Raw genomic sequence first — 19,568 nt, forward strand, 5'->3', positions numbered from 1 at the left:
AAAAAAATAAGGAAGAGATGCACTGTATTTCCTTAAATAAAAGGGATAAATCTAAAATTGTAATAGAAATATTTCACAGTTTTGGCTAAGAATCACACCTACTTACCCCTCACCTCAGAAGAATTCAAATTTTCAAGTGTTAAAATCTCACCATAAAAAAACAGACAATAAATGCAAAGAGATGATTGACATAAATTTCAAGACAGTAGAAAGAAACAGTGTGAAGGAAGGGGCATACAAAGGGTTTTCAGGGTTATGCTATTTCGCTAATTCTTCACTGGAAGAGTTGGTCAGAGTTCTTTAGAGGAAAAGAACCAAAAGAATGAAAATATATATATCTGATTCACATATAATTGTGGAGGCTAACAAGTCCAAAGATTGGCTGTCAGCAAGCTGAAGAGCCTAAAAGATATGTAGTTCCAGTCTGAATCTATAGGCAGGAGAAGACCAATGCCCCAGCTCAAAAACAAGAAGACTGGCCTCCCTTACTCTGCTTTTCTGTTCTAGTCAGACCTTCAGGGGACTGGATGAGGCCCACATACACTTGGAGGGAAATCTGCTTTACTCAGTTTATTGATTCAAATGGCTCTGATAGACACACCCAGAACAATGTTTAATCAAATAACTGGGTACATGTGGCCATCATGGTCACCTACACTGGTATTCACTGGTGTTCACAATTATCTCAAGTGTGTGTGTGTGTGTGTGTGTGTGTGTGCGTGTGTGTGTGTGTGTGTATTTTCTTTTTATATTTAAATTGAAGAGCTGAAGTAAAAAATCACTATGACAAGTGCCACTAGAACTTATGTTATCAAATGTAGTAAAAATTAAAATATAGACACCTAAAATTGGGTCTTGAATAAAAAGAGATAAGACAAATATTCCTTCCAGAATAATTCAATTTAAGATATGCAATTATCCCCCCTTCCAGGGGGAGGAACGCGTCTTCCCCTCTGCTTGCTCTCACTGAGAATTCTCCACACAGCTTTACATCACCATGTTCTCAGGGTCAACAAGCTATGATGGGATCAAACCTGAAACAACCTCTGGGAAAAATAAAATAGAACAAGGTGAGATTCAGAAATAACCAGAAATTTTTCATTTTCCAGAGCTTATCTTCCCCTCTAGAGCTCTTAATAGAGGCTTAGAGAGTTACAGAGTAGGGAAAGAAAAGTTAGTCTCTAGTGAAGACACCTGGCCAAACCCAACTAACCTAGTAATGAAGGTTAACTTCATCAGTAAAGTTGTGTCAATATCATGTACCTGATGCCATGGAATAGGAGGTGTATACTTATTAGTAAAAGCTTAAATATTTTTAAATATTTAAGTATTTTTTTAACCAAATATCCACAACTTCAATCTAATCATAAGAAAAACATCAGATAAACCCAGCTTAGAGATGCTCTACAGAATACCTGGTCCGTCTTCCTCAAAGCTATTAAGGTCATGAAAAATAAGGACAGTCTGAGAGACTATCCGAGGCCAGAGGAGACTGGAGAAATGTAACAACTAAATGCAGTGTGATACTCAGGAGTGGGTCCTGGAGCAGAAGGAGAGCATTAATGGCAAACAAATATGTAATTCAAATGATTACCAATGTTGATTTCTTAGCTTTGACAAATATACCATAATAACATAAGATGATAACCGTAGTGAAAATATATAAATCTGGGAGAAATAAATTCTCTGTAGTATCTTTACAACTTTTCTATAAATACAAAACTATTCAAAAATTTAAACGTTTATTGAAAAATCGTTCAGGTTTTGACTACTGACTCACTTGCTAGGGCAGTATCACCTATGACGGCCAATTTAATTGCAACCTGGAAAGATGCATTTGTGCTTGTGTCACCTGTTTTGTGTATTAATTACTCCAAGAGACCAAAAGTAATTTTCTGTCATTGGAGACAGCAAACCAAGGCCTCTGCTTAGCACCAAATGTTTTAAAAGCATTAAACTAGCAAGAGAAGAGACTCACATATGAGATAATCCTGAGGTTCCTGTTAAACTTGAAGAACAACAAAATGAATCTAGCATGCTCAATGTATAAATATTACACATGAGCTAGGTAGAAAGGCAGGTTTTTGAGTCTATAGAATTAAGCAAATATTTTTCATTAAAATTTTATAATAGTCATAATGTATCATAAAATCTAATGTGTCTTTTAACTTTAAAATTTTCCAACTATTTTAACTCATTAAAGCCAAAATTAAATTCTTCTTTTCAAATTGATATACATTTATGAAATCCTAAATTGCCAAGCCAACCATATCCATCATGAACAAGTATTTTCAGAGTAACTACTATATGTCTGCCACTAAGTTAATTGTTATATGGACTTCTTAAGAACTATAACATACTGTCCCGCTTCTTTAATATAGTAAATCTTTTTGGGTATGGAAGATCCATATGTATCCAGTATATCCATTTTAGAAAACTTGGGTCTTGCTCTATCATTGCTTTTCATGCCCTGATTGCACAGTAAGTTAGTTTTTTGTAGGTCAGTTTTCACAAACATAAATGATTTTTAAGTGCTCAAAATTCATATAGTGAAAAATCTTATGTAAGAGCAACATTAACACATGACCAAACAAATTCAACTTAGACCTTTACTTGTAGAAACATCAAAATATAAAAGATGGAGCAAACTAATTTCAAACTATCCAACTTTAATTTCAGAACAGTTATGCCTAGTCACTTGGGAAGAAATGTTTCTAGATGGAGTGTCTATATCAGATCTTTGTTTTTTAATATCCATCATTCCTAAATAATCTGATTGTGAGTGACTTATTTTACTCTTCATCTTTTTTAATAGAGGACCCCCTGCTGGGTCCCACTGAGAATTCTCCATACAGCTCTACATTATCATGTTCTCAGGATTGGCAAGTAGTACTGATGGGAACCTCAAAGAACTTCTGGGGGAAATAAAAATAAGATGAGATGAGATCCAGAGTTAGCCAGAAATTTTTCATTTTCTAGAAACTGAAAAGTTGAAATTTCTTCATTATATGAAAAAAAAAAAAAATCTGAGCTTGATTCAAATCCCATTTTTTTGTTAGAATTTATATAGGAAAGAAGTATTTAGTATATTTGTATGGACTCCGCTTTGAGCCTAAAGTCAACGCTGGTAATAGGGTATAGATTTCTTCAAAATACTTAGAAAAGTGGAGGTACAAATATATTCTGGTATAGCATTGCTCCTTTCAAATACATCTTTCTATTTTATTCCTCCATACTGGCATAATGAATAGCGTTATTGCTGTTTAAGACTTAAAACAGCTGCATTTCTAATTTTGGCAGATTATGAGGGATTTTTATATGGGTTGCATGTTAAAAGCAAATAAACGACATGCCAACCAGCAGAATGAGAGTGTTGGGCAGATGGTGGTAGGGCTCGGTTATTGAATTGAAGTGCTATGTGCCACCAATCATGGAACATCAAAGATGTATATTTGGCAGTTTTTCAAGTGAAGCCCAATCCTTTACCTCAAACAAAACAATTTATGCCCACAAGGTCTTTAGACAGCCACTCAGTAGCTATTCCCCATTGGCCTTTGTGAAAACAGGCAGCCTTTATTTCACTGATTTGAAGACATATACAATTCCGCCTTTCCTCCTCTAGGTTCTCCTATCATGCTGTGGGGTGTGTTTGTGTTTGTGTGTGTGTGTGTGTGTGTGTGTGTGTGTGTGTGTGTGTGTTGAGAGATGACTACAGAAACAAAGTATCTGCTACAATCTTCCCATTACTAAGGCGATTATTGCTGCACAGGATGAAGGCATTCTAACATGTCCCCATAGTGAAAAAGAAAATCCATCCATATAAAAGTATGAAAAAATATTGACCAATATTAATCTTCATTAGCCAAGCTTGATCAATACATGCTTTACACTTCATTCAGAATACTACTATATAAATTTCCCCAAAGCCAAGAGTTAATATTTCTTGAGAATAAACAGCCGGGCAATATACCAAAGAAGTGTTTGGCCTTTTACATTCCTAACTGCATGTTATCTTTTATAACGTGGACAACATCTATTATAAATCACTGGTATTTTTTATATTTAGTATGTTTTTGTAAATTAATATATAATATATAATATAATATATAATATATAATATATAATATATAATATATAATATATAATATATAATATATAATATATAATATATAATATATAATATATAATATATAATATATAATATATAATATAATATACACACACACATACATACATACATATATATATATATTCTTTTGGGAAAATGTGAGATAAAAGAAAGAAATGATGCCATTCATAAATTGTACAAGTAGTGTATATACCATACCATGATGCAGTATTATTCTTTTTTAATATATTTTTTATTAAATTATTATTTTTGTACATATACCAATGCCTCCCCCCTCCCGTACATACCCTCCCTCCCCAGAGTTTTGTGTCCATTGGTTGTACTTATATGCATGTATACAAGTCCTTCGGTTGATCTCTTATCTCCCCCAGATCTCCCCAACCTCCCCACTGTAATTTGACAGTCTGCTTGTTGCTTTACTGTCTCTATATCTATCTTTTGGTTCTTCAGTTTATAATGTTCTTTATCATCCATAAATAAGTGAGGTCATGTGGTGTTTCTCTTTCATTGATTGGCTTGTTTCACACAGCATGATGTTCTCCAATTCCATCCAGGTTGCTGCAAACGATGAGAATTTTTTCCCTTTTTATGGCTGCATAATATTCCATTGTGTAAATGTACCATAGTTTTTGGATCCAATCATCTGCTGATGGGCACCTAGGCTGTTTCCAAATTCTAGCTATTGTAAATTGTGCTGCTATGAACATAGGGGTGCATATATTCTTTCTGATTGATGTTTCTAGCTTCTTGGGATATATTCCTAGGAGTGGGATTACTGGGTCAAATGGGAGTTCCATTTTCAGTTTTTTGAGGAAGCTCCATACTGTTTTCCACAGTGGTTGCACCAGTCTACATTCCCACCAGCAGTGCACGAGGGTTCCTTTTTCTCCGCAACCTCGCCAACACTTGTCGTTTGTTGATTTGTTGATGTTGGCCATTCTGACAGGTGTGAGATATATTCTTAATGAGCTGGGTTTTTTTTTTTTTTCTTTTTCTTTTTTCTTTTTTCTGATCTACGTTCCTTTCCTATTCCCTTCTAAGATGATATGATAAGATCCATATATCCTGAGTAATGTGTTAGATACTTCACTTTATTATCAAGTCAGTCTCAATGTGAAGTTGAGAAAACTGGTACCCAAATACTAGATAGCTTCCTCAATGCCAGAGAGCTAATCAATAGGTAACTAGGAATTGAACTTAGGCAGTTTGGTTCTGGAGTGGGTACTTGTAATCACTAGGGAGTTCTGTATATCACACAATTAAATAATCTATATTAAGAAACCCTGGGGAAATTGCCTATTCTGCCAAATACAAAGAATTAGTATATAATTAATTAGTGATTAGTCAGTGATGTAGTATTGACTTGTACCATATGAGAAATGGCCTGTGGATTCAGATTTGAAAGGCCAAGGCCAAAGCAGAAAAAATAATTACATGTCATCTGAGTAACATTATTCATAAAACAGAGCTGTCTGGGGAACTAAAGTCCAAAGAATTTAAACTATAAAAAACCCACAGGATGATATAGTGGACAATTTCTCCCAGGAGATATTGATAATAAATATGCTAGCAAAATTATTAGATGTGCCATTTGTAACATTTCTCAATATGTCATATCAAAGAACATTTCTGCATCCAGGTGAGTGCATGTGTGTGCGCACTCATGCAATCTCTTACAGATGTAGCAGTAACATTGATTTATGCTTTGTCCAATAGAAATTTTGTTGATGAAGATGTTTTGTATGAATATGGCAGCTATTAGCCAATGTGTCTGTTAAACACCTAAAATGCAGTTAGTATGATTGAAGGAACTGCATTTTAATTGTACTTGATTTTAGCTAATTTAAATTTAAATAGATTCACATGACAGTGGCTAGCTCACATGACAGGGAAGACCAGAGGAATGGTTGACTTGTGTATCTCTCAGCTGATTCTCATGAATAGAATTTCATATTTATTAACAGACAGACAAAATAAAAATCTAGTTTTATTCTCTAGTTTGAGGCTAGAGCACAAGAATTTTGTGTTGTCAAATTCAGCAACAAAGTAATTTTTTTCCAAAGGTTCTGACTTGAAAAAAAAATCACCTCGATATAGAAGCAAGCCAAGGAAATACATTTCACAATCTACGACTATTGACTAAAACATTTTATATTTTATGATCAGATTCTGTAACTCATCTATTTCGGTATCTCTGCTGTGTCAAAGACTTCGTTTTTCCATTGGAGTGCAATTTTTAGAAAGAAGCTCAGAGTTAAATCTGATAAATAAGGTAGATTAGAAGACCTTTCTGTGTTTCATAAACTAATTCATGTAAAAAGGCAAAAAGAACAAGCTAACATCACGCTATATTTTCTAGGATTCTGAATATGCAGAGTCATCTGAGATTCCATTTACTGTCAAGGCCCTAGGTGGTAAGATTTATGCACATGAGACTTAAATTTCCCCTCCAGGAAGCACAGATAAGGAATTTTTAGTTGCACAGAGACCAGAGAACACAGAGAAAAAGCCCCCTGATTTTTGGCTAGATATATACTTGCCAGATGGTGAAGAACTAGGCCGTAGGCTAATTCTGTGAACAGAGGGGCACGGTATGTCCCTCTCTGAGAACCATGGTATGTACATGGACGGAGATCTAAGGAGACTTACAGTTGTGTTCCAGTTGTGGAGCACATGGCTCAGCTTTTTCTATAGACCAGACAGAGTTCATGAGCAGGGAAGACAGGAGCCGCAGGAAAGGCTAGCCGGCACCTCAGGATATCAGGCCTTGTTCCTTCCAGAGCCAAAGACTAGCTCCAAGGTCAACCCGTCTGAGCTCTCATGTAGGTATGGAACACGGAGGTACAGACGAGGAAATGACAAATGATGAAGGCAAGTGTGATTAGTTTTGGGGGGAGAGCATCAAAAGAGAGTGACTTCTGAACACATTTTAGAAAGAGTATCTGGGAGGACAATTTTGTGATACCAAAATCAATAAAGAAATTTAAAAAAAAATAAAAAAGGAATATCTGGGAGAAAACAGCAATGGCTGAAAAAATTATTTTTCTAAAACAGTGAATTGAGTTTGGTAGTAAATAGGGTTGCTTGGTCACAGTGATGAATGTGACCCTGGAGTAGCAGTAATTAGACGGGAAAATAACTGGCATTCTATGAACCTGGTCTTGAGAAATGTTGTGAAAGACACTGCAATGATTTGAAAGCAGAACTGGATTTCTAAAAATAAATAATATCTAAAAAATAATTAGTTATTGAAAATATGTAGAGGATAGCAAGAATCCAGAAAAGGGATTAGTCAGATGACAATAAGACTTATGTTACTAATAGATTAGGCAAAGACAAGTCAATGGCAAGCATTGAAATTCAATTCCAACAGAACAGTGGTAGCTTTTGAGTGTCATTATATAGAGTACCAATTTACTCACTCATTTGCTGGTTTGTACATTTCGTTTATTCAAGGATTCATTTATTTACTCAACAAATAGACATTAATTGTATGTGATATGCCAGGTCCTGGGGACTCAATATAAAAATAAATGGCTCCTATTTCAAGAAATGTAGCTAGTGGGATGGAGGTGGAATAGGAGAGTTGACTATTCTGTATTTTCCAGGCATCTTATGAAATGTTTTATATTTCTTATTATGACACCTATAGCCTAACCTTACATTTTAGATATTGTTATTGCTATTTCACAGGTGATGGATCAAGACTCAGGAAATGAGCTGTCTTGCCAAACATTATATAAGAGATAAATGGTAGGTCTGGGACTCAGAACAAAGTCTTTGCCTGGAAGTCCACTAAGTATCAAATTGAAGTTATATGAATAGATGCCATAAAAATATGATGCAGATTTCTGAGTTATTATATGTAAAGGACTTAGTGCCTGACACATCACAAATGCTATAAGCCCTTAATCACCATCGCTATTATTTTCATAATTTCTTAAAGAAAGCATAGGGAGAAATACCACTTATTCAGAATTAAGCAAAAGAAATACAATGTAGCAAAATGTGCATAAAATTTTCAAATTAAATAATTTTCTTCAAACCACTTTTCCCTTTAGGGTTTGTCTCATGCGCCATGCTACCTGAGACAATGTCTCCATTCTGCCTTGACACTAAGGGAGGGGTCCTTGGGTAAAAAAGCCACATCTCCCTGTGGAATCCACACCAAGAAAAACATCACAGTGAAAGCCATCAAAGTAGCCAAGGTTGCTTGGCCCCTAGATCTCCACTGAAGTCACAGTTCAGTGTGGATGGAAACTCTATGGAAACATTCCAACCTGCCTGCACTTACATTCATTTGTCTATGAAAATGGTTTAATGTGGCACAAAGAAACTAGAACCAGTTTTACTTAAAAGATAAAGGCAGAAACAGAATTAATATTAACAATAACAGTAAGGAGATGCTGAAGACACACTAACATAAACCATACTTAGAAGAAAAAACTAATGACCTGCAGTCTTGCATTTAAAATTTCCTTTGTTACAGAACCACCCGCTCGGATAATTGCAACAAAAGTTGGACAGGAATTGGCACCACACAGCCCGACATATTTAGATGTCCAAGAACAACTACAAAGAATTATAAATTGAGTATTAAAGGCCAGGTCTTTTATAACCTTAATTATCCAAGCAGTATTAGGGCTAGGAAAGTGCTCCCCATGATTAATTCTGCTTTCTTAAAAGCAAGCAAACAAAGCTATATCTAAAGAATGGACTCAGCAGAAATAATAATGCAGGGATGCAATGTTATCACTCTCGAGGTTTTTCTCTTCCACCTATGTTTCAGAGGGGGACCAAACACTGCTGAGCAATGTATGGTTTCTGAGAGAAATGGATATAATTGGCACACTGCCATATATTGTAAATCAACGATTTATACTTTCTATAAATGAAGGAGGATCCTGCTAGATTTTTTTTTTTTTTACCATATATTTATTCTGGCTTACGTTTTATTTTTTTTTAATATTTTTTTATTTTTTTAATATATTTTATTGATTTTTGTACAGAGAGGAAGGGAGAGAGATAGAGAGTTAGAAACATCGATGAGAGAGAGTCATCGATCAGCTGCCTCTTGCACACCCCTACTGGGGATATGCCCGCAACCAAGGTACATGCCCTTGACCGGAATCGAACCCGGGACCCTTCAGTCCCCAAGCGACGCTCTATCCATTGAGCCAAATCGGTCTCGGCCTGGCTTACGTTTTAGACACCAAATCCTTAGTAATAGAAAACCTTGTCATACGAATGTCTTACATATAGTGACCCTAAGACGCTGTTTCAATTTTTATCAGAGTTGTGAAATTAGCTGATGAGATCCTGTATAAGCAGGTTACTTTATTATTTCAGATTTTTATATTCTAACTCCGCAGACGAGAGCCTCCAGGATTTGATTAACATGATTAACAGTTTGTAGAACTATTTAGTATTTGTTTTTTAATGAGAAATGGAAAAAGTGGTTCTGTAATAAAAATGATAGCAATGAAACGTGTGCCTCAGTACTCATTTGGTTGTTAGAAATTCCATCCATGTTTCCCTGAAACATAAACTATCTTACTGCAGTAGGAATTCTTTGAACAGGTCCTCAGGCATTCCTGTTTACTGCTCCAAGTTCAAAGGGTTAGCTTGACAGTGAAGTGGTGTGAACAGCCCCTGAACACTTCCATGCAAGCTTTGGTGCCACCTCTGCTCACGGTGGGAGGTGGGGCAGTTAAATTTATATTCCATAGCTTTTAAGATATCCGATTTCACTACCTCCCAGAGTCATTGCTAAGGAAACAAAATTACTTATGTAAACTCCCCCAAAAGCTTGTGATATTACATAAACAAAGACGACTCCCTTCCTAACTCCTGCTTTTCCATGGTCCAAAAAGCCCCCTCCATGAGAGAGAAGAGGCCTATGTGTACAGAAAATGGATATGCCCTCTCAGGACATTTGGAATCTATCTACCATGAGCACTGTATGACACTTCCATCCAGTATAAACTCTTTTTTTATTAAAAAATAAACAAAAACCCCTCAATCCCAGAGCTTAAGCAACTTCCACAAAATTACAAAGGAAATAAATGGTACTTCATGCCCAAGAAATCAGTTCTTCAGCCCCCTCGGGGCAATATCCAAACCATTTGGCAAACACATTGGACAAAAAAAGATAAGGACAAAACTTGAGATGGGGGTAGAAAACATGATCTCTCTTAAGTAGCTGTATCTATCCTTAGAGTACTCTTCATTTTCTCATTCTCCATCAACTATGACTAAATGGTGATTATATCTCTTTAATTTTACCTCTGAAACATTTGTTCATCTCCCTACCTCATTTTCAGCTGTCACTGCCTGAGAATAGGCCACACTCCCTCTGCCTGGGCTACAGCACTAACTTTTTCAAGTGGTTTCCATCTCTAGATAGTGAGAATAAATAACCACATATAGAAATGGCATTTTACAAAAGTTATAAATAATGCAGCATAATCTCTTGCAAAAACTAATGAAAAAAATACAAGAAAAAGATGGATTTTTACATTAGCAAAAGATTCAATGTTTAGCTCTAAGACTTTTAAAATTATTATTTTATTTGAGAAATTCTTGCAATCCTGTCTATTTTTCATTTAATCACTACAAGACACACAAAGACACACACACACACACACACAATATTAGAGATCAAGCCCCAAAATACCTAAACAAAAACTAAAAGATCTGGGTCAAGTGAGTACAGTCCTGTTATTAATTTGTTTTCTATGGCTGAATTATTAAGCTTTGATAGAGACTCATCATGAAGAACACTTTAGATAAATTCCATGAACTTTATTTTATAGTTCAGTACAATACATTTGAACTTGACTTTGGCTTTAATAAGAGAAATTTCCATTTGCAGTGTTTTCCTACCTTTTAACAGTAAAATCATAGTGTTCAAGAGGGAAATTTCCATAGTATGCTTGTGTTTGGGAACTGGTCAAAGACAAAATAGGGACACCCAGTATTTTGGCCCCTTCTCCGACTACCCTCCATACCCACTGCAGTTTGAATAAAGCTGATCATTAACCACACCTCCAGGGAATGGCATATTTCCCTGACCAATCACAGCACTCCATCCTTTTCAGGGGCTGGTTCAAAAAGGAGGATGTGATCTGAGCTCCCCCACACCCATGGCCTGAAGTGTCTTGGTAGCTATCATTTGTCTAGCCTCAAATTATTATAATGCAATACAATCCTGCCCACAGCACAGGCACTAATTTCTTGTTGTTGCTGAGTGACTGCATTACCAGGAGACTTAGAATTCAGTTAACTTTCAGGATATATCTAGAAATAATATTTGCATAAAAATCGGTATTTTTACAAAATCTTGTCCGTATGGTAACTTCTAATGAGTTAGTCAACGGACCAACTCCTACATGTTAATTGAGAACATATATGTTTATATGCCTATGGCAGCGAGGGGATGAGGGGAGAAGAGGCTGAACAGGGGTAAGGCCAGCAGAAGGCCAATCTGCACTGAGCCAAACAGGCAGGGAACCGTGTGTCTATGTCTAGCAGTCACGTGTGACTCAGAACAGGAATGGCAAACATGTGTGGGGAGGTCATTTAGATTACCGACAGGCACATCAGGCCCTTGGGGGCTATAAGAGATACAAGGTAGTTGAGAATGCTTGGAAGTGATGCAATACATGTGTGCTCTGGGGAAAGAGAAAGGGACAAATGCAGTCCAAAAATGGGAGGGAGCCCGTGGTTGACAACTACAGTGCAAAAGACAGGGAACAGGAATGTGCATTTGGTCACGAGGGACGGCCTTGAGGAGGAATGCGGCCAGAGGGTGAGCACAGTGCCAGAGCAGGTCAGGTTGGGACGATGCTGCAGGCGACAACAGCAGTGATAACAAGGAATCTAAAGTCATCAATTCCATGTTCACAAGGCCAAAGGTGACGGGGTGCAGAAAGTGAAGAGAGGTTGGGAGTCTGGCGCTGAAGTGAGTGCCATGACTAAAAGAATGAGGCTTCCAGGAGGTAAATCATCGCAATGCAATGGTCTAAGGAAAACATAACTAGTGGAACAGGCATCGCTGGAATGGGAGGAGGATGGTCAGAAAATAAGCAGAAATGGACCCAGGGAACGGGCTGTTTCCTTCAACTCCTCACCTAAGGGGGGAGGACAGTGAGCAGCACGGCCTCCCCATGGGAGGGGTGGAGCACCCCCTTGAGGGGAGCTGGGCTGCCAGTGAGGCAAAGTCAGGGGAGAAAGAGCAGGCATCTGATCACAAGGGACTTGGGAGCCTAAAAAGAATATGAGGAAGAAGGTAAGAGGCAGACAGAAAAACAGGGTTGTAACAGGGAAGGTTTGGAGATGTTAAGGAAAAACTATTTTTAACACTTGTTGAGAAAATTACAACACTGAGCAGCAGAGTGGGAGAGGAGCTAGAAAGAAGTTTATAGATAAATGCCAGAAATCTAAATATAAATGAGTAGCTGTACAATTAAATATACACACTGGAATAGTTTGAGAGTTAAATGACTTGGGGGCCGTAGGGCTGTGGAGAGTGAGAAAAGGGCTCAAAGGCTCTAGGCTCACAATGGAAAGTGGGATGACACAGAGTGGCTCCTTTTAAATACCCGTGACACCAATGAGAGTAGGAGAGGCCTTCTGCCTCCTGCAGCTGGGGAAGCAGGTGAGAAAAAGGGCTGGCCCCAGGTGCCCTCCCGGCAATTGCAGCCGGGGAGACAGGATAGATGGAACATCGTTGAGGGCGGATGGGAGAAGAAGCTGAGCTGGAGCGCAGTGAAGTTCTGGGTTGCAAGGATGAGAGAGGGAAGGCAGAAGAGGATCCCTGCACAGTGGGGCGCTGGGAGGGTTGTGGCAGGAACTCAGTGTGGGGGCAGTGTCTCGAACACACACACAGCATGCATCCGATCTGCCTGGGACTGTACTCTGAAGCACTTGATGACAAAAGTGAAATGGAAAGAAAAATAAACTACACTTAGGAATGTAATTTTTAAAGTTTTAATATCTGCCACAAGGAAAAAGACTCACAAAACACATTGCATTTCCCGTAAAGCAGTCTGGCTATGAGTTGAATGTAAATTGTGGTGAGAACAGATCCAGTGCCTGGTCCCCCTGAATAATTTATTTCAGGCGGCCCCTAGTGTTCAGAAGCAGGAACCTTAAAACATGGCATGTCTAGACACTCCTATTGTGAGGCCAGGGTGCAGCAAGTCAATGTGAAAATAGCCAAAGAAAAGAGAGAATCTATTCAAAGCAAGTGATTCTTAAAAAAACAAAAACAAACAAACAAACAAATTAACAAAAAAAACTATGAAAGGTTTTGCTTTTATTTATTTGTGTGTGTGTGTGTGTGTGTTTTGTTGTTGTTTATTTGGTAACTGAAAACCCTATAAACAAGAGTAACATTACTATTTTAAATAGCAAAGCATTTTGTTTTATAGCATCTATCTACACAATGAAAATATGGAAATTCCAGGACCTCACACAAGGATAAGTGATTGACAAAGTCAAAGAGAATTAAACTTAAAGCAAAGACCAACTGAATTTTATCAGTGCACCCAAGGACTGGGCTCAGCACAAATTGAGGAACTTGAGGAAATGGTGTCCAGAATCATTAAAGCTAATGGATTTCCTTCCGTCAGAGAGATAGCAAGCAAAGAAAGCTGGAGGGGAAAAAGGAGTAATGCAATCTGAGTTTCTCAATGACTCAAACTTAACAAAAATAAACAATAAAAATCTGAACCTCTTCAGAATATTGCACTGCATGTTGCAAGAATCCCTGCTACAGCTGTTCTCTGGCACTTTAAAAAAATTAATAATAATTAAATCATCCTTTCTTTTCCTGTATTGATAGGCACAGTCCTAACTTCTAAATCCTAAACAAAAAAAAATATACACTTGGGCAGAGGGGAATGCAGCCATTTCTCAGGGAGTGCGTTAGCTAGTGTCACAGGGCATCGCCTGATACAGTAAATGCTGAGCTCTGGTTTTCAACCTGTTCTTGGCTCAGCGCTACTGGATGTTTGACTCAACGAGAGCAACAGTTCCCTAGCCCTGCTGGTATTCTTTGGCTTTCAGACACTCAGTAACACTCGGGGTCCTGACATGCCTTAGCTTAGCTGTTGGAAAGTTTTTTTATTGCTTTTGCTGCTGACCACATGATTTAAGATAATGAATGAAGGTATGGGAGTGTATCCTTGAGGGCTGCAGAAAGCATGAAGTTGAAAGAAGTGATTGGAATAGTACTGGGTGTGGAAACAACCAATTCAAAGGAAACTTCTTGTTTTTACCAAAATAATTTTAAAAGTACATGTCAACAGAGCCCTAAAATTTCCTTTTGGAACCAAGTTTGATGTATGTTTTCTAATATGCCTTCAAAGCTATGTGTAAGAGTTCTTCACATACTAATTATTAATATGTGGAGAGAGAAAAAAGAGTACACTACCTGACAAGACCACTTCAATAAGATCGCCTTCCTGGATATCACTAGCCGTTTTCACCAGCTGGAGGATGTTTTCAGAGGTAGGGTCATGGCGAAACAGCAGGATCTTATCATACATTCCATAGAAACCGCACTCGGGGAACTGTAAATACAAATAAAACAACAGGTTACATGTCAAAATCGTCCTAAATTTAAAACAATAATGAAATAAGCAAGTGTCAGGACATAAATGCAAACTAATTAAAAAAGTTCAAAATAGCCAAAACCGGTTTGGCTCAATGGTTAGCGCTTGGGGACTGAAGGGACCCGGGTTCGATTCCGGTCAAGGGCATGTACCTTGGTTGCGGGCATATCCCCAATGGGGGGTGTGCAAGAGGCAGCTGATCGATGACTCTCTTTCATCGATGTTTCTAACTCTCTATCTCTCCCTTCCTCTCTGTACAAAATCAATAAAATATATTTTTTTAAAAAGTTCAAAATATATAGAAATTAAAAATGACAAAAATGATATTAACATGGCTCCAAGTCACAAGGAAATAAATAACATATCATTAGAGCAATAATGACCAAAGGATCTAATTAGCCAGAGAACAGGAGAATATGAGGTTCAATAAATTTTTGGCTGTAAGTTGGTGAAGAAATATAATAGGTGGAAAGAAGTGTACATTTTTATATGGCCTATAGCAGTGGTCGGCAAACTTATTAGTCAACAGAACCAAATATCAACAATACAACGATTGAAATTTCTTTTGAGAGACAAATTTTCTTGAACTTAAACTTCTTCTAATGCCACTTCTTCAAAATAGACTCGCCCAGGCCGTGGTATTTTCTGGACGAGCCACACTTAAGGGATCAAATAGCCTCATGTGGCTTGCAAGCCACAGTTTGCTGACCACTGGCCTATAGCATTCCAATTGCATAAAAAGGAGTCAGTTTATTACAAGTCCATTAAACATACTATTGCATTTGTTTGCAAAAGAAAGGTCAGTCCATTCTGGCATGTTCCCAAATAAGAGATGACTCAACACGTCGAAGCTTGTTCTCTGTGTGGGCAGTAGTGTCATCTAGATGCCCTGACTCAGGAAAGCACCAGAAGGGACAACCAAAACTGTCCCTCTGTAGCTGCCCTTACATTCACTACATTTGCATGCAATGTAGGTAAAATAGGAAAGCACAGCAGCTAAAAGTCAGTATGTTTTAAATAGAATACCTCATTTATATCCCCTATAGAAATAAATCAAAGAGTTCATCACTCAAGAACTGTCTCCTGGTTGCATGCATATAATGAAAGCTAAACAAAGAATACTATACCATGGACAGGCCTAGAAAAATTATAATGACAATTACTATTATAATACTAACCATCAATATTATTTCCTCTCCTCCTTCTAAGACAGGAAAAGGCCCTACATTCAAACCATAGCTGTAATTGATTAATTCTGCTTTAAAAGTAGATTTGATCTGTTTTTGTTCATCAGTTTATGTTGTTCATTATATTCCACAAATGAGTGAGATCATGTGATATTTATCTTTCTCCAACTGACTTACTTTGCTTAACATAATGCTCTCCAGGTCCATCCATGCTGTTGCAAATGGTCACCCTTAAAGATCTTAAAGCAAATTTCGAACTCATTACTAATTCACAATCTTATGACCTTTTCTTGAAGGTCCAATTAATCCAACATTGGATATTTTCATTAAAATAAATCATTGATCAATCTAGGCTAAGCTGATATGTAAAAAGGTCTCTTTTCTTGTATATGCTTTTTTCACACAAGTATTGGAGATTAGTTTTTATAAAATAATATGTGTAATATAGTAGGAAAAGATCATAAGGGGATAAAATTGTCTTTCTTGTTCCTAAAACTAGTGATGGTTTTGACACTTATGTCAATAAAGGTGGATTTTTAAGGGCTGCTGTTGAGAAGAAATGTATAGAATGTGATATCTTTTGAGGATAAACATTATGTATTGTGATTTCTTCTTTTTTCTCTTATTAATAAAATGAAGGGTTACATTTAAGTGAGACATTTTGTATGAATTAAAAGTAAGTGCATTCAGAACATAACTCTTGGCTCTTAAGCAGTCTGTTAGTGACTAGCTTAAAACTACTTCATATCACTTAGTAAAGTTGGCTGCCTTAAAATAAACAAAGAGCAGAAATGATGTAATTTCTCCCCTTCTAGTAATTAAAACAAAGTTCCCCTTTTTGGCAATTTATCCAATAATATTATTATAATACAAGGAAAGAACGGGAACTCTAAAATATAATTTTACCCAACAAAAAAATAAAGTTAATTGAAGTATCATTTACATAATATAAAATGGTCTAAAATTATAAATCTAAATTTTGACAAACATCAATACCCATATAAAAAAAATCACAAGACATGAAACATTTTCATCAAACCCCCCAAATTTTATTATACCCACTTGTAGTCAACACCATCAACAATTTTGATTGTAGGCACAGATCTACTTTCTGTCACCATAGATCAGTTGACCTGCTATAGCATTTCATACAAATGGAATCCTAAAATATTACTTCATCCTCTTTTCTGGCTCACTATAATGTTTTTTGAGACTTTTATACATTCTGCATTTGAGCTTCACCTCTTTTTATTAGTTATTAGTATCTAGAATAATTGTTTATCCATTTACCCACTGATGAACATTTCATTTTTATCCAGTTTATGAATATTGCAAATAAAAATGCTATGAACATTTTTGTGTAAGTTTTTTAATGAGCATATTTTTTTTTCATTTCATATAGGTATCTAGGAACAGAATTTCTGAGCCACATGATAAGTTTATGTTATAAGACTCTATAAGTCTATCCCTATGCCAACACCTCATGATACTTATTGTTGGAGCTTTACACTAAACCTTAAATTCAGGTAGTACAAGCCCTCCATCTTTTTCCTATTCAAGACTGCTTTGGATATTACAGACTTCTGAATTTCCACTTACAGTTTGGAAATACTTTGCCAATTTCTACAAAAAAAATTGCTGTGATTTCTAGTGATATTGCTTTGAAACACATATATAGATCAGTGTGGGGAATCTATTTCTTTAATCCGAGTTGTCAAAATTTATGAGCATAAAGTTTTTTTCATTTTATTCCCTAATCACCCTTGTAATGTCTATAGGGTCTGTAGTAAAGTTTCTTTATTAGTTTCTTATTTTATAATTTGTGTCTCCTTTCTTGCTTGCTTGATCATTCTGGCTACTAACCTACCTGTATTTATGTTAGTGCCATAACTGTGCTAATTACCATAATATATCTTGAAACCAGAAAGTATTATGCTTCCAGTTTTACTCTTCTTGCTCAGAATTATTTGGGCTCTTTGGGGTCTTTTGCAGTTCTATGTGAATTTTAGAATCGTTCTTTTCTATTTCTGTAAAAAAAAAAAAATTCCATTGTGCTTTTGATAGAGGTTGCACTGAATCTGTAGATCTCTTTGGGTAGTATGGCCATTTTTAATAATATTAATTCTTCTAATACATGAGCATGGATGTGTTTCCATTTATTTGCATTTAATTTTATTTCTTTTAGCAGTGTTTTATAGTTTTCAGTGTATAGTCTTTCACCTTGCATTTTCATCTAACTCCATCACTTCTATAATTCCTGGTCTGTTTCCATTCACTCCTTTTTTAATTACCACCTGAGGATATGTTTAGAGAGATGAAGAGTGGGAGACAGAAACATGTATGTGAGAGAAACATCAATCAATTTCCTCCCATAGGTGCCCCAACCAGGGATTGAACCCACAACCTTTTGGCATAAGGAGTGATGGTCGGACCAACCAAGCCACCAGTTATGGCTCCATTCATTCTTTTAATCCTGGTATGGGTCACATCTTCCTGCTTTTTCATATGTATACTTTTCAAATTAGATGCCAGATATCATGTATTAAAGTGAACATTGTTGTTTTCCTTTAAAGAATGTTGATTTTTGTTTTGTCTAAACATTAAAGTACTTGCAGATCAGTATTATCTGTTTAAAGCTTATTTTTAAGCTTTGTTAGGCAGTTCCAGAGTAGCACTTACTCTAGGACAGTTCATCCCTACTACTAATGCACGACTCTTTGAACATCTCTATGGAATGCCTTGAGTGCTCTGTGAAATCTATCCTATTCTCCTGGTACAAACTCAACTGTCTCGCAGCCCTGTGTGAGCTCTGGAAAGTGTTAACTTTATAGCTTCGCAACAGTTGCTTTCTCCCGCCTTATAGATTTTCACCTTCCACACGGAGATTTGTACTCAATCGAATACTCAAGTGTACCCCTAATCAGGTTTCTGGAGTTTGTTCTTTGTATAGTTTCCACCTTTCCAGTATTTCTCCCCTAAAAGTTGTATGTCTTTTTGCTGATGAGGTCTCCTTGAGTTCTCTTCTCTGTCTCCTCCACAGCCAAGCAGGCGCTGCTGGGGTTCTGTGCCCCTTCACCATGCTCAGGAGCCTGCCTGCTTCCAGGCGGGAAGCTCAGATGACTGCAGCAGTCAACTTGCTTGATATCCTCTTGGGGATCCCAGTCCCGTGCTACCTCTTGGCCAATGTATAAAACACATTTTGTGTCATTTTCTATTTTTTTTTTTTTTTGGACCAGGAAAGCATAGCCATAACAGATACAACTTGTTAGTAAAAGAAAAAGTCTCCTGTGCTTTTTAAACATAGAATACTAATCTTTTTTTTTTTTTTTTTTTTTTTTTTTACCATTATTTAGGTACATTTATTTCTATGTAAATTGCATTTGCAAGAAAAGTAAGTAAAAATGAAGTGCCTGTAATTGGTAAGAGTACATTTTTAAGGTTAGTAATAATATAAAGATACAAGATTTAATAATTATCATATAATTTTCAAACTGCAGTTGGAGCTACACCGGGTTAAACTTTCACTGTTAAAAGATAGTCTCTGATTGGATCACAAAAGTTCTTGTGACTATCATACAATAATGTACAGACACTATTACCATATCCTTTCTAAAACCCTGGGTAGCTGGCTCT

At 36.7% G+C, this 19,568-nt stretch overlaps 1 protein-coding gene across 2 annotated transcripts in view; it reads right to left on the reverse strand.

Annotated features, from left to right (window-relative positions):
- PRKD1 (protein kinase D1) overlaps positions 1 to 19,568 on the reverse strand; it is a 290,502-nt gene that overhangs the window by 122,077 nt on the left and 148,857 nt on the right. For both annotated transcript variants that reach the window (XM_084874187.1, XM_084874186.1), the window contains exon 2: positions 14,568 to 14,706. In XM_084874187.1, the coding sequence (XP_084730313.1) occupies positions 14,568 to 14,706 (139 nt within the window). The remainder of the gene's footprint in view (positions 1 to 14,567; positions 14,707 to 19,568) is intronic.

This window comes from Pipistrellus hanaki (genome assembly GCF_964339955.1).
Source record: "Pipistrellus hanaki genome assembly, chromosome: 1".
In the NCBI taxonomy this organism is placed as follows: domain Eukaryota; kingdom Metazoa; phylum Chordata; class Mammalia; order Chiroptera; family Vespertilionidae; genus Pipistrellus; species Pipistrellus hanaki.